This window comes from Canis lupus, chromosome 32 (genome assembly GCF_048164855.1).
Source record: "Canis lupus baileyi chromosome 32, mCanLup2.hap1, whole genome shotgun sequence".
Taxonomy (NCBI): domain Eukaryota; kingdom Metazoa; phylum Chordata; class Mammalia; order Carnivora; family Canidae; genus Canis; species Canis lupus.
Window position 1 is genome coordinate 13,954,833 of NC_132869.1, and position 20,435 is coordinate 13,975,267.

At 37.1% G+C, this 20,435-nt stretch overlaps 1 protein-coding gene across 3 annotated transcripts in view; it reads left to right on the forward strand.

Moving 5' to 3' along the window:
• Window positions 1–20,435, forward strand: part of WDR76 (WD repeat domain 76) — a 52,170-nt gene that overhangs the window by 6,733 nt on the left and 25,002 nt on the right. For all 3 annotated transcript variants that reach the window (XM_072809614.1, XM_072809612.1, XM_072809611.1), the window contains 2 exons: window positions 8,851–8,943; window positions 11,251–11,306. In XM_072809614.1, coding sequence (XP_072665715.1) covers window positions 8,851–8,943; window positions 11,251–11,306 — 149 coding nt within the window. The remainder of the gene's footprint in view (window positions 1–8,850; window positions 8,944–11,250; window positions 11,307–20,435) is intronic.

The window sequence follows — 20,435 nt, forward strand, 5'->3', positions numbered from 1 at the left end:
CCATCAAGTGCTCTCCTCAGTGCCTGTCACCCGGTTACCCCATGCCCCCGCCCACCTCCCCTCCTGCAACCCTTTGTTCGTTTCCCAGAGTTAGGAGTCTCTCATGGTTCATCTCCCTCTCTAATTTTCCTCACTCAATTCCCCTCCTTTCCCTTATAATCCCTTTTACTATTTCTTATATTCCATGTATGAGTGAGACCATGTGATGATTGTCCTTCTCCGATTGACTTACTTCACTCAGTATCATTACCCTCCAGTTCCATCCAGGTCGATGTAAATAGTGGGTATTCATCCTTTCTGATGGCTCAGCAATATTCTATTGTATAAATAGACATCTTCTTTATCCATTCATCTTTTTTCAATTTCATTTTTTGTATATTTGTATATTTTTTATTGGAGTTCAATTAGCCAACATATAGCATAACACCCAGTGCTCATTACCTGGTTTCCTCTTATGTTAATATCATAAATAACTGTAGAACATTTATCAAACCAGGAGTTAACCTTGCTACAATATTAACTTAAGTACAAAATTTATAAGGATTTCATTAGTTTTTTTTTTTTTTTAAAGATTTTATTTATTTATTCATGAGAGACACAGAGAGAGAGAGAGAGGCAGAGATAAAGGCAGAGGGAGAAGCAGGCTCCATGCAGGGAGCCCAACGTGGGACTCTATCCTGGGTCTCCAGAATCAAGCCCTGGGCTGAAGGCGGCGCTAAACCGCTGAGCCACCCGGGCTGCCCAGGTTTTTTTTTCTTTTTTTAACTGATGTCCTTCTTCTGTTCCAGTATTCAGTCTAGGATTGCACAGGTGCATTTATTATAAGGTTTTATTTATTTATTCATGAGACACACACACACACACAGAGAGAGAGAGAGAGAGAGAGAGAGAGAGAGGCAGAGACATAGAGAAAGAAGCAGGCTCCATGCAGGGAGCCTGATGTGGGACTCGATCCTGGGCCTCCAGGATCACGCTGAAGGCAGACGCTCAACTGCTGAGCCGCCCTGGCATCCCTGCACAGTGCATTTAATAGCTATGTTTCTGTATTCTCTTCCCATCTGTGACAGTTCCTCAATCTTCCATGACCTTGGCACTTTTTTTTTTTTTTAAGATTTTATTTATTTATTCATGAGAGACAGAGAGAGAGACAGGCTGAGGGAGGAGCAGGCTCCATGCAAGGGACCCTGACATAGGACTTGATTCCGGGCCTCCAGGATCAGGCCCTGGGCTGAAGGTGGCGCTAAACCACTGAGCCACCCGGGCTGCCCGACCTTGGCACTTTTGAAGAGTACTGAATAGTTATTTTGTGTGATGTTCCTCAATTTGGGTTTGTCTACTATTTTATCATAATTAGATGAAGGTTTTGCATTTTGGGGGAAGAATACTACTGATGCAAATGTGCCCCCTTCAGTGCATCATATCAGAGTGTACATGATGTTGCTATGTTTTACTGGTGATGTTGACCTTGATCACTTGGCTAAGGTGGTATCTGTCAGGATTCTCCAATGGAAACATTTTTCCCTTTGTAATTCCTAAATATTTTGAAGGAGATACTTTGAGACTAGGCATATATCTGGTTTCTGTCATCAAGCATATATTTATTTTTTTTCTATTGAACTATAATTCACAGAACATAAAATTTACTATTTAAAAATGTACAATTCAGGGATGTCTGGGTGGCTCAGTGGTTGAACGTCTGCCTTTGGTTCAGGTCGTGATCCTGGGTCCTGGGATCAAGTCCCATATCAGGCTCCCAGCAGGGAGCCTGTTTCTCCCAATGCCTCTGGCTCTGCCTCTCTCTGTGTCTCTCATGAATAAATAAAATCTTAAAAGTGTACAGTTCAGTGGTTTTTAGTATATATACAAGATTGTACAGTCATTGCCACTATCCAGTTTCAGAACATTTCTTTCACTATGAAAAGAAACCTGTACCAATTAGCAGTGACTCCCAACTCCTCTACCTCCCTAACCCAGCCCTGGAAACCACTAATCTACTTTTTCTCTATCGATTTGCCTATTCTGGACATTTCATATAAATGGAATCATATGATATGTAGTTTCTTGTGTCTGGCTTCTTTGACTTAGCATAATGTTTTGAGGGTTCATTCATATTATATAGTATGTATTGGTACTTGATTCCTTTTTATGTTTGAATAATATTGCATGAATTACTACATTTTGTTTATCCATTCATAAGTTGCTGAACATTTGGGTTTTCCCCACTTATTTGCTATTATGAATAGTGCTGCCACAAACATTTGCTTATGAGTTTTTGCTGAACATATGTTTTCCATTATTTTGGGTGTATCTGTAGGAGTGAAATTGCTGGGTCATGTGGTCAACTGTGTTTAACTTACTGAGAAACTGTCAAATTGTTTACCAGACTGGCTGTACCATTTTTACATACCAGTGGCAGTGCATGAAGAGTCTACTTTCTCTGTCTAGAGATGTCTCTACACATCTGCCAATACTTATTATTTATCTTTCCTAAATATTAAAAAGAAATTTAGTTGTAAAATACACAATATAAAACTTATCACCTTAACCATTTTTGGAAGTACAATGTAGTACTGTTAAGCACATTTATGTTGTTGTGAAACCAGTCTCCAGAAATCCTGTCATCTTGAAAAACTGAAACTCTATCCCATTAAATACCTCATTTCTCTCTTCCTACCAGCCCCTGGCAACTACCATTCTTCTTTGTGACTCTTTAAATTTGACTAGTATAGGTATCTCATAAAAGTGGAATCATGGTATTTGTCTTTTTGTGACTGGCTTATTTCATTTAACATAATATCCTTAATTACTCATGTTTTTCTTTAACTAAAAAAATTGGGGGGGTAGGGGCAGAGGGAGAGAGAGAGAATCTTAAGCATCGACTTGGACTTGATCTCACGACCCTAAGATCCAGAGCTGAAATCAAGTCACACTTAACTGACTGAGCTGCCCAAGTAATCCTCCCTTTAAAAAAAAAAAAAAGTAATTTCTACACTTAATGTGGGGCTTGAACTCACAACCCTCATATCAAGAGCTGCATGCTCTACCAACAGAGCCAGGCAAGTGCCGCTTGTCTTTCTGATTACAGCCATTCTAGTGGATATAATGTGGTGTCTCATTGTGGTTTTGATTTGCATTTTTCTAATGACCAGTAATGTTGAGCATCTTTACATGTACTTATTGGTCATTTGTACTTTGGAAAAATACCTTTTTGAGCCCTTTGCCATTTGAAAAATTGTCTTTTTGTTTTGAATTATAAGAGTTCTTTATATATTCAGGAAACTAGACCCTTATTAGTTATATCACTTGCAAGTATTTTCTCCCATTTTGTGTACTTTATTTTCATGTTCTTGATAATGCCCTTTGACATAAAAAAGTTGTCTATTTCAATTTTTTTTTTTTGAGAGAAAAAGCACATATATGTGAGTGGTGGTGGTGCGGCAGCAGAGGGAGAAAATCTCATGCAGATTCCATACTGAGCCAAGCCTGACTCAACACTTGATCTCACGGTTATGAGATCATGACTTGAGGTGAAATCAAGAGTCAGATGCTCAACTGTCTGAGCCACCTAGGTGCTCCTAAATTTAATTTTTAATTAAAGATGTTTAAGTCTACCTTATTTAATTCTTTTTGTCGCTTGTGCTTTGTTGTCATATCTAAGAACCTGTTGCCTAATACAAGGTTATGAAGATTTACACTATATTTCCTTCTAAGAATTTTAAAGTTTTAGCTCTTACATTTAGGTCTTTGATCTATTTTGAGTTATTTTTTATAATGTGATGTAGGGGTCCACAAATTAATACTTTTGCATATAGGTACCCATTTATCCCAGAACCATTTGTTGGCAAGACTATTATTTTTCATTGAATAGTCTTAACTATAAAAAAAAATTTAACCTTAGGTTACAGGCTTATTTCTAGACTTTCAGTTTTATTCTGTTGATCTAATGCCTATCTGTATGCCAGTATTACACTTAAAATTTTTTTTTCTATTTCAAGTATAGTTAGCATACAGTGTTATATTTCAGGTGTACAATAGTCCTACACTGTTTTAATTACTGTAGCTTTATATTAAGTTTTGAAATCAGGATGTGAGTCCTGCAACTTGGTTCTTCTTTTTCAAGATTATTTTGGCTATTCTGGGTCCTTTGCATTTCTATGTGAATTTTAGGCTTGTCCTAACATTTAGCTTGTCCACTTTTGCAAAAATGGCATTTATCATTTTGATAGAGATTGCACTGAATCTGAAATTTGGGGAGTATTACTGTTTTAATGATATTAAGTTCCAGTCTATGAATAAGGATGTCTTCTCTCTTTTTTAAAAAGAAAGTATTTATTTTTAGAGAAGTGCACACACTAGCTCTAGGGAGGGGCAGAGGGAGAGGGAGAGAGAGAATCTCTCAAGCAAACTCCCTGCTGAGTGTGGAGCCTGATGCAGTGTTTGATCCCACAACTCATGAGATCATGACCTGAGCTGAAACCAGGAGTTGAGTGCTCAACCAACTAAGCTACTCAGGTACCCCAAGAATGTCTCCCCTTTTACTTAGAATTTCTTTTTTTTCTTTTTTTTTAAATTATTTATTTATTTATTCATTTATTCATTTATTCATTTATGATAGACAGAGAGAGAGAGAGAGAGAGGCAGAAACACAGGAGGAGGGAGAAGCAGGCCCCATGTCGGGAGCCTGAGGCGGGACTCGATCCTGGAGCCAAGGGCAGGTGCCAAGCTGCTGAGCCACCCAGGGATCCCCTCTTTTTTTTAGATTTTATTTCCTTCAGTATTTAGTTTTCACTATATAAGCCTTTTTTTTTTTTTTTTTTTTTAAGATTTGTTTATTTAAGAGAGAGAGAACAAGCTGGGGGAGGGGTAGAAGGAGAGGGAGGCAAGCAGACTCCCCACAGAGTGGGGAGCCTGATTTGGAGCTGCATCCCAGGACCCTGAGATCATGATCTGAGCCAAAATCAAGAGTTGAAGGATTAATTGAGCCATCCAGGCCCCCTAAGCCTTATACTTCTTTGATTAAATTTGTTCCAAAGTATATTATTCTTTTTGATGCTTGGATGGTGTTTTTTCTTAAAATCATTTTCTGATTGTTCATTGTTAGTGTATAGACATATAAATGATTTTTGTATCTTGTAACTTCGCTGAGATTGCTTATTAGTGTTTTTGTGTGAATTCTTAAGCATTTTCTGTATATAAGATCATGTTTTGGCAATAGTTTTATTTCTTCCTTTTCAATCTGGTATTTTTTATTTTTTCCTAATCATCTTGTCCACATGTCCTACAATCTCCAGTACAGTGTTGAATAGAAGTAGCAAAAGCAGACATATTTTCTTGTTCTGAGCTTTAGGGAAAGAGCTTTCACTCTTACATCATTAAGTCTGATGTTACCTGTGAGAAACATCTGTTTTCAAAAAGTTTTTATCTCTAAGTGATAATAGATGCATAGCAATTTGCAGAAATACTACAGAGAGGTATCAGACCCTTCACTCAGTTTTTCCCAATGGGTACATGTTCTATATCACAGTATCAAAACTGGGAAATTCACATCTTACAAGGTATATGTATAATTCTGTATCATTTTATCACATGTTGATTGGTATAACTGCATGACAGTGAAGATACAGAACTATCGAACTATTCCATCTCCATAAAAACCTTTAGGCTCTTTCTTTCTTTTTTAAAATGTATTTTAAGTAGAGTCCAGTGTGGGCCTTGAACTGATTCGTTTTGTATCTCTACAATTTTGTCATTTTGAGAATGTTATATAAATGGATTCATACAGTTTGTGAATTTTTGACATTAGGTTTTTAATTCAAGTTACTTTGATCTTTTTTTTGAGCATAGCATCCCCTGTTTTATGGATACAGTAACTTCTTAAGTGTTTCTGAAGATAGTGGAGTTTTTAAAAAAATGTTTATTGCCTATATATGTTTATTTTGAAAGCCCACTTTGCTTGGTTTTCCTGTTACGTGTTGCAAGTTTTTTTTTTTTTTTTAATATTTTATTTATTTACCCATGAGAGACAGAGAGAGAGGCAGAGACATAGGCAGAGGGAGAAGCAAGCTCCATGCAGGGAACCCAATGTGGGACTCGATCCCGGGTCACCAGGATCACAACCTGGGCCAAAGGCAGACGCTTAACCGCTGAGCCATCCAGGCATCCCTACATGTTGCAAGTTTTTGAGAAGTGGGTGATGGGTAAGAATACTTTGAGGGCACCTGGGTGGCTCAGCGGTTGAGCGTCTGCCTTTGGCTCAGGTCGTGATTCCGGGGTCCTGGGATTGAGTTCCATATCAGGCTCCCTAGAGGGAGCCTGCTTCTACCTCTGCCTGTGTTTCTTGCTTTCTTTCTGTATATCTCATGAATAAATAAATAAAATCTTAAAAAAAAAAGAATAGTTTGAATTATACATTCCACTTAAAGATACCGATTATTTTTCTTAATTTTTAAAATTGTTTCTGTGGTAAGTAGAATCATTTAAATTTGTTTCTTTGATTTTTTTTTTTTTTTTGCTTTTTTTTTTTTGTTGTTTGTTTCTTTGATTTTGAAATAGAATCTTAGGAAGTCCTTGATGATGGGTGGTGATGCTTTTCTCTGAAAAACAATTGTAAAGGCAGTGACACAATAAACTTTAACCTTTGCTGCCACTATTATTTTGTGTATGTGAGGAAAAATTTTTATTTTGATCAAAGTAATACATGTACATCCACATTTAAGTTCTATAATTCCACATTGTGTGTGTGTGTATATATAGGTAATTCCATATATACACACATATGTACTCAGAAACAAATCAAAACACCCAGCAGTTTTCTGCCACATAATTCTCTTTCTGATTACTGCTCCCCAGGAAACAAATTATACTTTCAACCTTTCTAGCTTTTATTTCTTCCGTGTTATCTGTTGACTTAATATGGAAGATAAAGACTTGTTTCATTCATGCTCACCTTATACATTTGTGCCCACCCACTCCTTTCCCTTCTCACCTCCTTACTAGGTACAGATGAAACTCTGGCAGAGTTGTAACAAAGAATTCTAATGGCTTTATATATCTATATAGTTTTTTTTAAATTTATTTATTCATGAGAGACAGAGAGAGAGGCAGAGACACAGGCAGAGAGAGAAGCAGGCTCCATGCAGGGAGCCCGATGCTGGACTGGATCTTGGGACTCCAGGATCACGCCCTGGGTGTGAAGGCAGGCGCCACACTGCTGAGCCACCCAGGGATCGCCTATCTATCTATCTATCTATCTATCTATCTATCTATCTATCTATCTATCTATATTTTTTTTCCATGAAACAATTCCTGGGGACCTCCACCTTCCTACTTCATTCTGGGCTGTTTAATCCTTTCTTGGCCTTTTATCATTTTTCTTTTAATTTCTTTTACTTTTTATCACTCTTGTGCTGGAACTTCTGTACCTTGGATCCTGTCTTGGATCTAGTTTTTAGCTTTTTTTTTTTTTTTTTAAATTTTATTTATGCATTCATGAGAAATACAGAGAGAGAGAGAGAGAGAGGGTTAGAGAGAGAGGCAGAGACCCAGGCAGAGGGAGAAGCAGGCTCCGTGCAGGGAGCCCAACACGGGACTCGATCCTGGGACTCCAGGATCAGGCCGTGGGCTAAAGGCGGCATGAAACCGCTGAGCCACTGGGGCTGCCCTATTTTTTAGCTTTTTCTCTCATTTTGGTGAAGTATGGTTTATAGTAGCTTCCTGAGAACAGGTGTAGGAGAGATAGTTGACGTATCTGAAAAAGTTTTTAGCTGTACATTTGATTGGTGGTTTAATTGGATTTAGAATTGTAAGTTGAAAATAACTTTTCCTTAAAATTTTTAATACTCTTCCATTGTCTTCCAGCTCCCTTCATTATTGAGAAGTTAATATCATTCTGATTCCTGCTTCTTTATAATCTTTTTTTCCTTATCTGCAGTTTTTTTTTTTTTTTTTAAATCTTATCTCAGGTGTTAAATTATGTGATGACCTGTGTAAGCTTTGGTCTCTTTTCATTTGTTGTGCTGCATAATCATTGGGCCTTTGAATATGGAAACTCATATCTTTAGTTTCCAGAAATTTTCTTATTTCTCTAATAACTTTCTCCTCCATTTTCTGGGCTTCTCTTTTTTTTTTATTTTTAAAATTTATTTTTCCTTTTATTTTATTTTTTTAAAAGATTTTTTTATTTATTCATTCATGAGAGACAGAGATAGAGAGAGAGACAGAGACATAGGCAGAAGGAGAAGCAGGCTCCATGCAGGAAGGCCAATGTGGGACTGGATTCTGGGACTCCAGGATTACTCCCTGAGTCAAATGCAGACACTCACCGCTGACCCACCCAGGCATCCATTAGCTCCTCTTTTTACCTCTAGAACTATTAGTTGAATATTGGACATCCAAGCTTGATTCTCTGGTTTTATGGTCTTTTCTGTGTGTGCCTTTATCTCTTTTGTTGTTGTTATTTTATATAAATTTCATTAACTCATCATGAATTTAAAATTTTCTATTACTGAGTTCTTTCTCTTTTTGCTTAATAAAAAGATAACTGTGAGTAATGGTGTAAGTAATGACCAGTAGGAAATAAGTTGCTGTTGGGTTATATTACTTCTGATATGTCACTTGTAATTTAATTGGGAAGCCATACAGATACCTTGTGATTATCTCAAATTCAAACTCTTATAGTCAGTATCCAATGCATCAAAAGCTGTGTGCCATTTGTTAAGATAGCATAAAATGAATAGAGCAAGTGCAATTTGAAGGAAAGTATACATTTGAGAATTCAACACATTGTTTTGTGAGGTGCATTTTTTATGGATCATGCAAAGTAACCAGAATTTTTTTGGTGTAATTTCATAGGATGAATTTTCAGGATTGTCACCATATGAAAGGAAGAGACTGAAGAACATATCAGAAAATGCAAACTTTTTTGCTTCTCTTCAGTTGTCTGAGGTTTGTGTGGAGTTTCTTTCTTTTTTTATTTTTATTTTTTTTAAAGATTTTTACTTATTTATTCATGGGAGAGACAGAGAGAGGCAGACACACAGGCAGAGGGAGGAGCAGGCTCCCTGCAGGGAGCCCAGTGTGGTACTCCCTGGAATCACAACCTGAGCCAAAGGCAGATGCTCAACAACTGAGCCACCAGGCACCCCTTGTGTGGAATTTCTAATTAAAAGCAAGATGCCGGGATCCCCGGGTGGCGCAGCGGTTTAGCGCCTGCCTTTGGCCCAGGGCGTGATCCTGGAGACCCGGGATCAAATCCCACATTGGGCTCCTGGTGCATGGAGCCTGCTTCTCCCTCTGCCTATGTCTCTGCCTCTCTCTCTCTCTCTCTCTGTGTGACTATCATAAATAAATAAAAATTAAAAAAAAAATTAAAAAAAAATAAAAGCAAGATGCCATTCTTCTTGCCTGTAGGTTAATAAAATACTCAAAGTATCAGGTTTCATATATCAGATAAGGGATGGTAAAATTAGGAATGAATTTTGCATTTAATAAGAAGAGGTTACCATATTTTATTGATTCTAAGACTTTTCATTTTAATGTTTTTGAAGTTGGCATCTTGAAACTAACTGGCAGCTTTTCCTCCCTTTTGTTGGTGATCATGGTGTCTTATGAATGGCTGTCTTGGATTCAGAGGAACAGGGTATGTTCCAAGTGGTTGCTTTAGGCAAATGATAAAGGAGAAGTAGGAGGAATGGGTTGAGGGTTGTGTAGTTAAGGAGTGAGAGGATAAACTTTTTCTTTCTTTCCTTCCCTTTTTTTTTTTTTTTAAGATTTATTTATTTATTAGATCACATGCTGGGGGCGGGGGCAGCAGAGTAGAGGGAGCAGCAGGGTCCTGCAGAGCAGGGAACTCAGGTGTGGAGCTCAATCCCAGGAGCCTGGGATCATGATCTATCTGAGTCTAAGGCAGATGCTTAACTGACTGAGCCATCCAGGCGCCCCCCCCCCCCTTTTTTTAAATCGTAAGGAATAGGTGGAAATATGCTTTGTATAGTGAACTTTAAGGATAAATGGCCAGATGTATGCTAATGTTTTATAATCATTGTGACTAAATGTGTAATTTACATTGTGCTTTCACACTGTGGGTAAGTCTTCTATGTGTGAGATAGCTCTTCCTGAAGGAGGGTGTGTGGTATTTTCCTTCAAAAGATAAGCCCTTGGCTTTATTAAATAATTACTTGTTTTCTTGGGTTACACATTCCCAAATATTCAGCATGTGTTTGCATCTTGAGGGAAGGGAGGGCAACTTAATATGAGGGAATGACATTATTAAGTCACTAAAAGTTGAAAATTAAACAAATTTATTTTTTTAAAAGTTTTTTTTTTTTTTTAAGATTTTATTTATTTATTCATGAGAATACACAGAGAGGAGAGAGAGAAGCAGAGACACAGGCAGAGGGAGAAGCAGACTCCATGCAGGGAGCCTGATGTGGGACTCGATTCCGGGTCTCCAGGATCACACCCTGGGCTGCAGACAGCGCTAAACCACTGAGCCACCAGGGCTGCCCTAAACAGAAATTTAAACAAAGTATCTCTGATTTTTATTTTAGTTAACAGAAATTAAGATTTTTTTTAAGATTTTATTTATTAATGAGAGACACAGAGAGAGAGAGAGAGAGAGAGAGAGAGAGGCAGAGATAAAGGCAGAGGGAGAAGCAGGCCCCATGTAGGGAGCCTGATACAGGACTCCACCCCGGACTGCAGGATCAGGCCCTGGGCTGAAGGCAGGCGCTAAACCGCTGAGCCACCCGGGCTGCCCAGAAATTAAGATTTTATTTATAGAAGTATAATATAACTTTTCTGGGAACTATCAAAGTAGGATTACCTGCAGTAGAAGTTACACCTTTTAATTTATAATAGTATGTTTGATTAAATGTTTAATATTTAATCATATAAACTCATTAGCAACCTGGTCCAAGGTATCAGAATGTCAGTACTTTAAGAATGTTAATGCCCCATACTGGGGCTTAAACTACTGACATTTGGCTTAAACTCATGACCCTGAGGTCAAGACCTGAGCCCAGATCAAGAGTTGGATGCTTAACCAACTGAGCCACCCAGGTACCCCAGTCCTTTAGATGGTATTATTTACTTGCCTTTATTATTGATAGTGTGTTTGTTTCATGTCTATTACCAAGAGCAGGTATATCTTAAGGATCTTTATTTCCTATATAGATCTTAGTGTCGATAAAGCAGCATACTTAATATTTTAGAAGGTAGTATCTTTTCATGTATGTTTTGTGTATTTTGCAGTCAGCTGCAAGGCTCCGTGAAATGATAAAGAGGAGACAGCCTCCTGCATCCAAAAGGTAAAAGATTTGGTTTATAATGCCTATACGACGATGCATTGTTGAGTTATTTATAATTTGAAAAAAATAGTTATGTGGTAAAATAATAAATCAGAAGCCGTAACCTTTTTTTTTTTTTTAAGATTTTATTTATTTATTCATGACAGAGAGAGAGAGAGAGAGAGAGAGAGAGAGAGAGAAAGGCAGAGACGAGAGAGAGAGAGAGAGAGAGAAAGAGAGAAAGGCAGAGACACAGGCAGAGGGAGAAGCAGGCTCCATAAAGGGAGCCTGACACGGGACTCCATCCCAGGTCTCCAGGATCACACTCCAGGCTGAAGGTGGTGCTAAACCACTGGGCCATCGAGGCTGCCCCTTTTTTTTTTTTTTTTTTTTTTAAGATTTTATTTATTTATTCATGACAGACAGAGAGACGGAGAATGGCAGAGACACAGGCAGAGGGAGAAGCAGGCTCCATACAGGGAGCCTGACGTGAGACTCGATCCTGGAGAAGCCATAATCTTAAACCTGTTGTTCCATGTCTCCTGTTGTTCCATGTCTTCACAAGTATTTGGTGTTGTCAGTGTTCTGGATTTTGACCATTCTAGTAGGTGTGTATTGGTGTCTCATTGTTCTTTTAATTTATATTTCTCTGATAACATGATACAGCATCGTTTCATATGCTTATTGCTGTCTAGGTATTACCTTGATGAACTATCTGTTAAGGTCTTTGGCCCATTTTTTAATTGTTTTTTATTGTTGAATTTTAAGAGTTCTTTGTATATTTTTGATGACAATCTTTTATCAGATGTATCTTTTGCAAATATTTTCTCCTAGTCTGTGGTTTATCTTCTTATTCTCTGGATTCTGTCTTTTGCAGAGCAGACTTTTTCATTTTAATGATGTTTACTTCATCAATTTTTTCTTTCATAGATTGTGTTTTCGGTGTTTTATCTAAAAAACCATTGCTATACCCAAGGTCACCTAGGTTTTTTCCTGTTGTCTTGTACAAGTTTTATAGTTCTGCATTTTACATTAGATATACGATCTATTTTGAGTTAATTCTGTGATGGGGGTATTGATTTTTTTGTTTGTTTGCATGTGGTTGTCCATTTGTTCTAGCACCATTTATTAAAAAGATTATTTTTGCTTCATTATCTTGCTTTTGCTCCTTTAAGATCAGCAGGCTCTCTATTCTGTTCCATTGATTTGTGTATTTTTTCATCAGTACCCTACTTTCTTTAAAGACAATTACAGCTTTAAAGTAAGTCTTGACATAGGTAGTCAGTCCTCCAACTTTGTTCATCAATATTATGTTGGTTATGCTGTGCTTTTTTGCCTCTCTATATAAAACAATCATTTTGTCAGTACCCACAAAATAACTTTCTGGGATTTTGATTTAGATTACAGTGACTTTATAGATCAAGGTGTAAAGAACTGACATCTTGACTCTCTGTAAACATGGAATATCTCTCCATTTACTTAGTTTTTTTATTTTGTTCATCAGAGTTTTATAGTGTATTTCATATAGATCTTGGAAATATTTTGTTAGACTTAAACCTAAGTATTTCATTGCATGAGTGCTAATGTAAATAATATTATATTTTTATTTTTATTTTTTAATTTTAATTTTATTTTATTTTTAAAGATTTTATTTATTCATAGAGACAGAGAGAGAGGGGCAGAGACACAGGCAGAGGGAGAAGCAGGCTCCATACAGGAAGCCTGCCATGGGACTCAATCCTGGGTCTCCAGGATCATACTCCAGGCTGAAGGTGGCGCTAAACCGCTGCGCCACCGGGGCTGCCAGATATTATATTTTTAACTTCAACAAATTTCACTTGGTTATTGCATCATATAGGAAAAGAATTGACTTTTATATATTAACTTTGTATCCTACAACTTAGCTCTAACCACTTACTAGTTCCAGAGTTCTTTTGTTCATTTTTTAGAATTTTCTACATAGACTGTCAGGTCATCTATGAGCGAATGCAGCTTTTTAAAAAAACTTAATAGATTACTAGTTTATTATAAAAGGATATAACTTAAAACAACTAAAGGAAGAGATGCATAGGGCAAGGCATGGGGAAATGCTCTCTCAGAGCGTGTTAACTCTCCCAGCACATCCATGTGTTCACCAACCTGGAAATTCTTTTGTTTTTTATTTTTATTAAAAAAAATATTTATTTATTTGAGAAAGAGCAAGTGAGGGGAGGGACAGAGCTAGAGGGAGAGGGAGAGAATTCCAGGCCCAGGGCAGACACCGACTTGGGGTTTGATCTTATGATCCTGAGATCATGACCTTAGCCGAAATCAAGAATTGGATGCTTAACTGACTGAGCCACTCAGGCATCCCCAACTTGGAAACTCTTGAACAAATATAGTTTTATTTTTTCTTCCAAATCTGCGTACCCTTTGTTTCTTTTTCTTGTCTTACTGTATCAGCATAGTGCTGAAAAGGAATGGGGAGAAAGGACATTCTTGCCTGTACCTGATCTTGGTGGGAAAGCTTGGTGTTTCTCACCATTTAAGTATGACATTAGCTATAGGTTTTCTGTAGATACTTTATCAAGTTGAGAAGGTTCCCCTCTAGTTTACTGATATTTTTATCATGAAAGTAGGATCACATGATTTTGCTTTTTTAGCCTATTGATGTGATGGATTACTTTGAATGATTTTCAATAGGCTACATTAAGACATTTTTGAATGTTGAACCAGTCTTACATACCTCAAATATATCCCACTTGGTTTAGTACTTTTTGTATATTGTTGGGTTCAGTGTACTATTTTGTTGAGAGTTTTGCATCTGCTCATGAGACATTATTGGTCTGTAGTTCTCTGTTTTTAAATGTCTTTAGTTTTATTATTATGGTAATGCTGGCCTCATAGAATTAGGTAGGTAATATTCTCTCTGCTTCTATCCTCTAAAAGACATTGTAGAGAATTGATATGATTTCTTTCTTAAATGTTTGGTAAAATTCACCGGTGAACTTATGTCAGCCTGGTGCTTTCTATTTTGGAAGTTGATTGATTAATGATAATAATTTCTTTAATAGGTGTAAGCCTATTCAGATTATCTATTTCTTTTCTTATTTTTTTTTTTTTTTTTTTAAGATTTTACTTATTTATTCATGAGAGGCAGAGAAACAGGCAGAGGGAGAAGCAGGCTCCCTGTAGGGAGCCTGATGCAGGACTCTATCCTGGGACTGATCCCGGGGTCATGCCCTGATCCAAAGGCAGACACTCAGCTGCTGAGCCACCCAGACATCCTCAGATTATCTTTCTTTTCTTTTCTTTTCTTTTCTTTTCTTTTCTTTTCTTTTCTTTTCTTTTCTTTTCTTCTTTTCTTTTTTCTTTTCTTTTCTTTTCTTTCCTTTTCCTTTTCCTTTTTTCTTTTCTTTCTTTTTTTTTCTTTCTTTCTTTCTTTTCTTTCTTTCTTTCTTTCTTTCTTTCTTTCTTTCTTTCTTTCTTTCTTTCTTTCTTTCTTTCCTTTCTTCCCTCCCTCCCTCCCTATCTCCCTCCCTCCCTCCTTTCTTTTCTTTTCTTTTCTTTTCTTTTCTTTTCTTTTCTTTTCTTTCTTTCTTTCTTTCTTTCTTTCTTTCTTTCTTTCTTTCTTTCTTTCTTTCTTTCTTTCTTTCTTTCTTTCTTTCTTTCTTTCTTTCTTTCTTTCTTTCTTTCTTTCCTTCCTTCCTTCCTTCCTTCCTTCCTTCCTTCCTTCCTTCCTTCCTTCCTTCCTTCTTTTCTTTTCTTTCTTTCTTTCTTTCTTTCTTTCTTTCTTTCTTTCTTTCTTTCTTTCTCTCTCTCTCTCTCTCTCTCTCTCTCTCTCTCTCTCTCTCTCTTTCTTTCTTTCTTTCTTTCTTTCTTTCTTTCTTTCTGATTTTATTTATTCATGAGAAAGAGAGAGGCAGAGACACAGGCAGAGGGAGAAGCAGGCTCCATTCAGGGAGCCCGACATGGGACTCGATCCTGAGTCTCCAGGATCAGGCTCTGGGCTGAAGGCGGCACTAAACTGCTGAGCCACCCGGGCTGCCCAGATTATCTATTTCAAATTCAGATTGTGACGGTTGTGTCTTTCAAGGAATTGTCCATTTCATCTAGGTCATCAAATATGTTGGCATAGAGTCCATATCATTTCTTTATTATCTTTTTAATGTCCATAGGATCTGTAGTAAGACCCATCTTTCCTTTCTGATATTGATAATTTTTTTTTCATAGTTAGCCTTGCTAGAGGCTTATTAATTTTACTGGCTTTTTAAGTTTGTTTGTTTGTTTGTTTGTTTGTTTATTTATTTATTTATTTATTTATTTATTTATTTATTTGACAGAGAGAAAGAGATAGCACAAGCAGGGGGGATAGCAGGCAGAGGGAGAGAGAGAAGCAGGATCCCTGCTAAGCAGGGAGTCCAATGCGGAACTTGATCCCAGGACCCTGGGATCATGACCTGAGCCAAAGACAGATGCTTAACTGACTGAGCCACCAGACACCCCTCATTGGTTTTTTAAAAAAATATGTTTTATTTTTTTGAGAGAGAGAAAGAGAAGATACCAAGCACGAGCCAGGGAGAGGGGCAGAGGGAGAGAGAATCTCAAGCAGACTTCACACTTCGCGTAGAATTGGACATGAGTCTTGATCTCATGACTGTGCTATCATGACCTGAGCTGAAATGGAGAGTCAGACGCTTAACCAACTGAGCCACCTAGGTGCCCCAGATTTTAATGGTTTTTTGGAAGAACTGACTTTTGGCTTTATTGATCTACCCCCCTTCCCTGCCCCTGGTGATTTCTTGTTTTCAATTTTATTTATCTGCTTAATTTTTATTATTTTTTTCTTCTCTTTACTTTGGATTAATTTGCTCTTCTTTTTCTAGTTTCCTAAGTTGGAAACTTAGCTGATTTTTGACCTTCTTTCCTAATGTATGCATTTACTATTATAAATTACCCTCTAAACACTGCTTTCCTCACATCCCACAATTTTATGAGGTTGTATTTTCATTTTAATTTAGTTAGAAACATTATGTCCTCTTGAGATTCCTTCTTTGATCCATGTGTTATTTATTTTTAAAATTTTATTTAAATTAAGTCAATTAACATAAAATCTATTATTGATTTCTGAGTAGAGGTGATTCATCAGTCTTATATAATACCCTGTGCCCGTTATGTCACGTGCTCTCCTTAATGTTCATCACTCAGTTACCCTGTACCCTCACTCCTCTCTCCTTCAGCGACCCTCAGTTTGTTTCCTATGATTCAGAATCTCTTATGGTTTGTCTCCCTGATTTCATCCTCTTTTATTTTTTACTCTCTTCCTCTATGATCCTCTGTTTTGTTTATTAAATTCCACATGTGAATGAGATATGATAATTGTCTTTTTTTACTTATTTCACTTAGGATAATATCATCTAGTTCCATCCATGTTGTTGCAAATGACAAATTTCATTTTTTGATGGCTGAGTAGTATTTCATGGTTTATTAGAAGTGTGTTTTTAATCTGTATATATTTTGGATTTTCCATGTATCTTTCTCATTGATTTCTAGTTTAATATGGTTGTGTTCTGAGAGCAAACATTGTATGAATTTCTTTTCAAATTTCTATTCTTTTAAGTTTGTTAAGGTGTGTTTTATGGTCTAGAATGTGGTCTACCTTGGTGAATATTCTAAGTTTGAGAGAAATGTGTATTCTGTTTTTGAATGAACTGGTATATGGATATTGGTTATATCTACTTCATGGATGGTGTGTCGAGTTCAACTGTGCCTTGCTGATTTTGCCACCTGCTGGATCTCTCCATTTCTGACAGGGGAATGTTGAAGTCTCTGACTAAAATAGTAGAGCTACCTATTTTTGTAACTCTATTAGTTTTTACCTTACATAGTTTGGTGCTCTGTTGTTAGGTGTATTGTATTATGTTGTCTTGGAGAATTGACTCCCCTTCATCGTTCCTTCATCATTATGTAATGCCCTTCTTTATAATAACTTTCCTTTTTTTAAATTTTAATTAAAAAAATTCTCCTTTTTTTTTAAAAAAATATTTTATTTACTTATTTATTCATGAGAGACACAGAGAGAGAGGCAGAGGGAGAAGCAGGCTCCCTGCAGGGAGCCTGATGCAGGACTCCCATCGTGTGACCAGGGACCATGCCCCGAGCATGCATGCCCTGAGCATGCATCAGGCAGATGCTCAACCGCTGAGCCACCTAGGCGTCCCTCTATGATAACTTCCTTTGCTTTGAAGTCTGCTCTGTCTGAAATTAATGTAGCTACTTCTGCTTTCTTTGGATTTGTGTTAGCATGGTGTATTTTTCTCCATTCATTTACTTTTAATCTTTGTATCTTTATTTTTTTAAAGATTTTATTTATTAATTCATGGGAGACACAGAGAGAGAGAGAGAGGCAGAGACACAGGCAGAGAGAGAAGCAGGCTCCATTCAGGGAGCCTGACGTGGGACTCAATCCTGGGTCTCCAGGATCATGTCTTGGGCTGAAGGTGGCACTAAACCACTGAGCCACCCGGCTGCCCTCTTTGTATCTTTATATCTAAAGTAGGTTTCTTACAGCAACATATGTTTGGTATTGTATTTGATCAATTCTGACAATCTGTTTTAATGGTGCACTTAGACCACTGATATTCAAAGTGAGTATTGATAAATTTGGTTAATTATCTACCATATTTGTTTATGTGGTTATTGATATATTTGTATTTCTATCTGTTGTATTTGTTAATATTTTCTGCTTATTGCCCTTGTTTTTTGTTCCTATTTTTGCCTCTACTCTTTTTCTGCCTTTTATGGTTTTAACTAAACTTTTTTTTTTTAAAGATTTTATTTGGGGATCCCTGGGTGGCGCAGCGGTTTAGCGCCTGCCTTTCGCCCAGGGCACGATCCTGGAGACCCGGGATCGAATCCCACGTCGGGCTCCTGGTGCATGGAGCCCGCTTCTCCCTCTGCCTGTGTCTCTGCCTCTCTCTCTCTCTCTCTCTCTCTGTGTGACTATCATAAATAAATAAAAATTAAAAAAAAAACCTTTAAAGATTTTATTTATCTGCGAGAGAGAGACAGAGAGAGCAAGAGCAAGCAAGTGAGGGGAGGGGCAGAGAGAGAAACAGACACCCTGCTGAGCAGGGAGCCCAACTTGGGGCTTGATCCCCGGACCCTGGGATCATGACCTAAGCCAAAGTCAGATGCTTAACTGACAAGCCACCCAGGTGCCTGAAACATTTTATGTGATATCATTTTCTTTCCTTTCTTAGGATATCAGTTATACTTCCCTCCACCTTTTTTTTATGTGAATGCCCTAGAGTTTACTGTATATATATATACTATATATATATATAGTATAGTTTACTATATATATATATATATATATATATATATATATATATATATATAGCTAACGCAAGTCCACTTTCACCTAATAATAAACAACTTCACAGTGTGAGTGGGGTATAGTGAGTACCTTTTAATAACAAAATAAACCTAATTCTCCTTTCTTGTCCCTTGTATCATTGTTGTCATTCATTTCACATGTATAAACAAACATAAGTGTGTATATATATATATGTAGGTGAATATATACAGGTATGCATAAGATATATACATAAGTGTACGTAACCAGATACGTTGTTGATATTATTTTGAGCTAGCTGTTGTTAAGAATGAGAAAAATAATTTTTTTTCCTTTATTTATTCCTTCTTTGATGCTCTTCCTTTCTTTTTGTGGATCTGAGTTTCTGATCTATGTTATTCCTCTCTCTCTTATTTTAAAAAGATTTTACTTATTTATTTATTCATGAGAGACACAGAGAGAGGGAGAGGCAGAGACACAGGCAGAGGGAGAAGCAGGCTCCATGCAGGGAGCCCGATGTGGACTTGATCCTGGGACTCCAGGATCACACCCTGGGCTCAAGGCAGGTGCTAAACTGCCGAGCCACCCAGGGATCCCCTGTTATTCTTCTCTTTAAAGTACTTTAAACATTTCTTGTAAGGCACATATACTGGCAACAAATTCTGTTTATTTATTTATATATTTATTTTTTAAGTAACCTCTATGCCCAGTGTGGGGCTCAAATTGATGACTGCAGGATCAAGAGTTGCATGCTTCACCGACTGAGCTTGCCAGGTGCCTCTCTCAACTCCACTCTGGATTGCATAGTTTACGAAAGGATGGATGTAGTTCTTATCTTGTTTGCCTACTAAGGTGATTTTTTTCCTTCTGGTGTCTTTCAGGATTTTTCCTTTCTCTTTGATTTTCTGTAGTTTGGAAATGAATGGCCTAGGTGTAGTTTTTTTGCTTGATGTACTCTGAGCTCTTTGCATCTGTGCTTTGGTATCTGACATTTATTTGGAGGTATTCTTGGTTACTATTTTTCAAATATATCTTGTGTTTTTCCCTTTTACTTATCCTTCTGGCATTCCCATTATGTGTATGTTACACCTTTTGTAGTTATCCCACAACTCTTGGATACTCAGGGTTTTTTTTTTTTTCAGTCTTTTTTCTCGTTGGTTTTCAGTTTTAAGGTTCCTATGGAGATATCCTTAAACTCAGGTATTCTTTCCTTAGCAGTGTCTTATCTACTAATCTCATCAAAGGCATTCTTCATTTCTCTTAGTGTTTTTGATTTCTAGCATTTCTTTTTGGTTCTTTCTTTGGATTTCCATCTCTCTTCTTATGTTGACTATCTGTTCTTAGATTGTGTTTAATTTATCCATTAGAGCCCTTAGCATATTAATTTTTTTTGCATATTAATTATAATTGTTTTCAATTCCTGTTCTGATGAGGGTGCCTAGGTGACTTAGTTGGTTAAGGATTTAACTTCTGCGCAGGTCACGATCTCAGGATCCTGGCATCAAGCCCCACATTGGGCTCTGCACTCAGCAAGGAGTCTCCTTGTCTCTCTACCTCTCCCTCTGCCCCTCCCCCTACTTATGCTCTCTCTCATTCTTTCAAATAAATGAAAAATTTTAGAAAAAGTTTAAATTTCTGTTCTGATAATTCCAATATTCCTGCCATGTCTGGTTCTGAAGTTTGCTGTGTCTCTTTAAATTGTGTTGTCTTTCATTGTGCCTTGTAATTTTTTTCTTGATAACTGGACATGATGTACCAGGAAAAAGGAACTGTTGTAAATAGGCCTTTAGTAATGTGTCAAAGGGGAGAGAAAG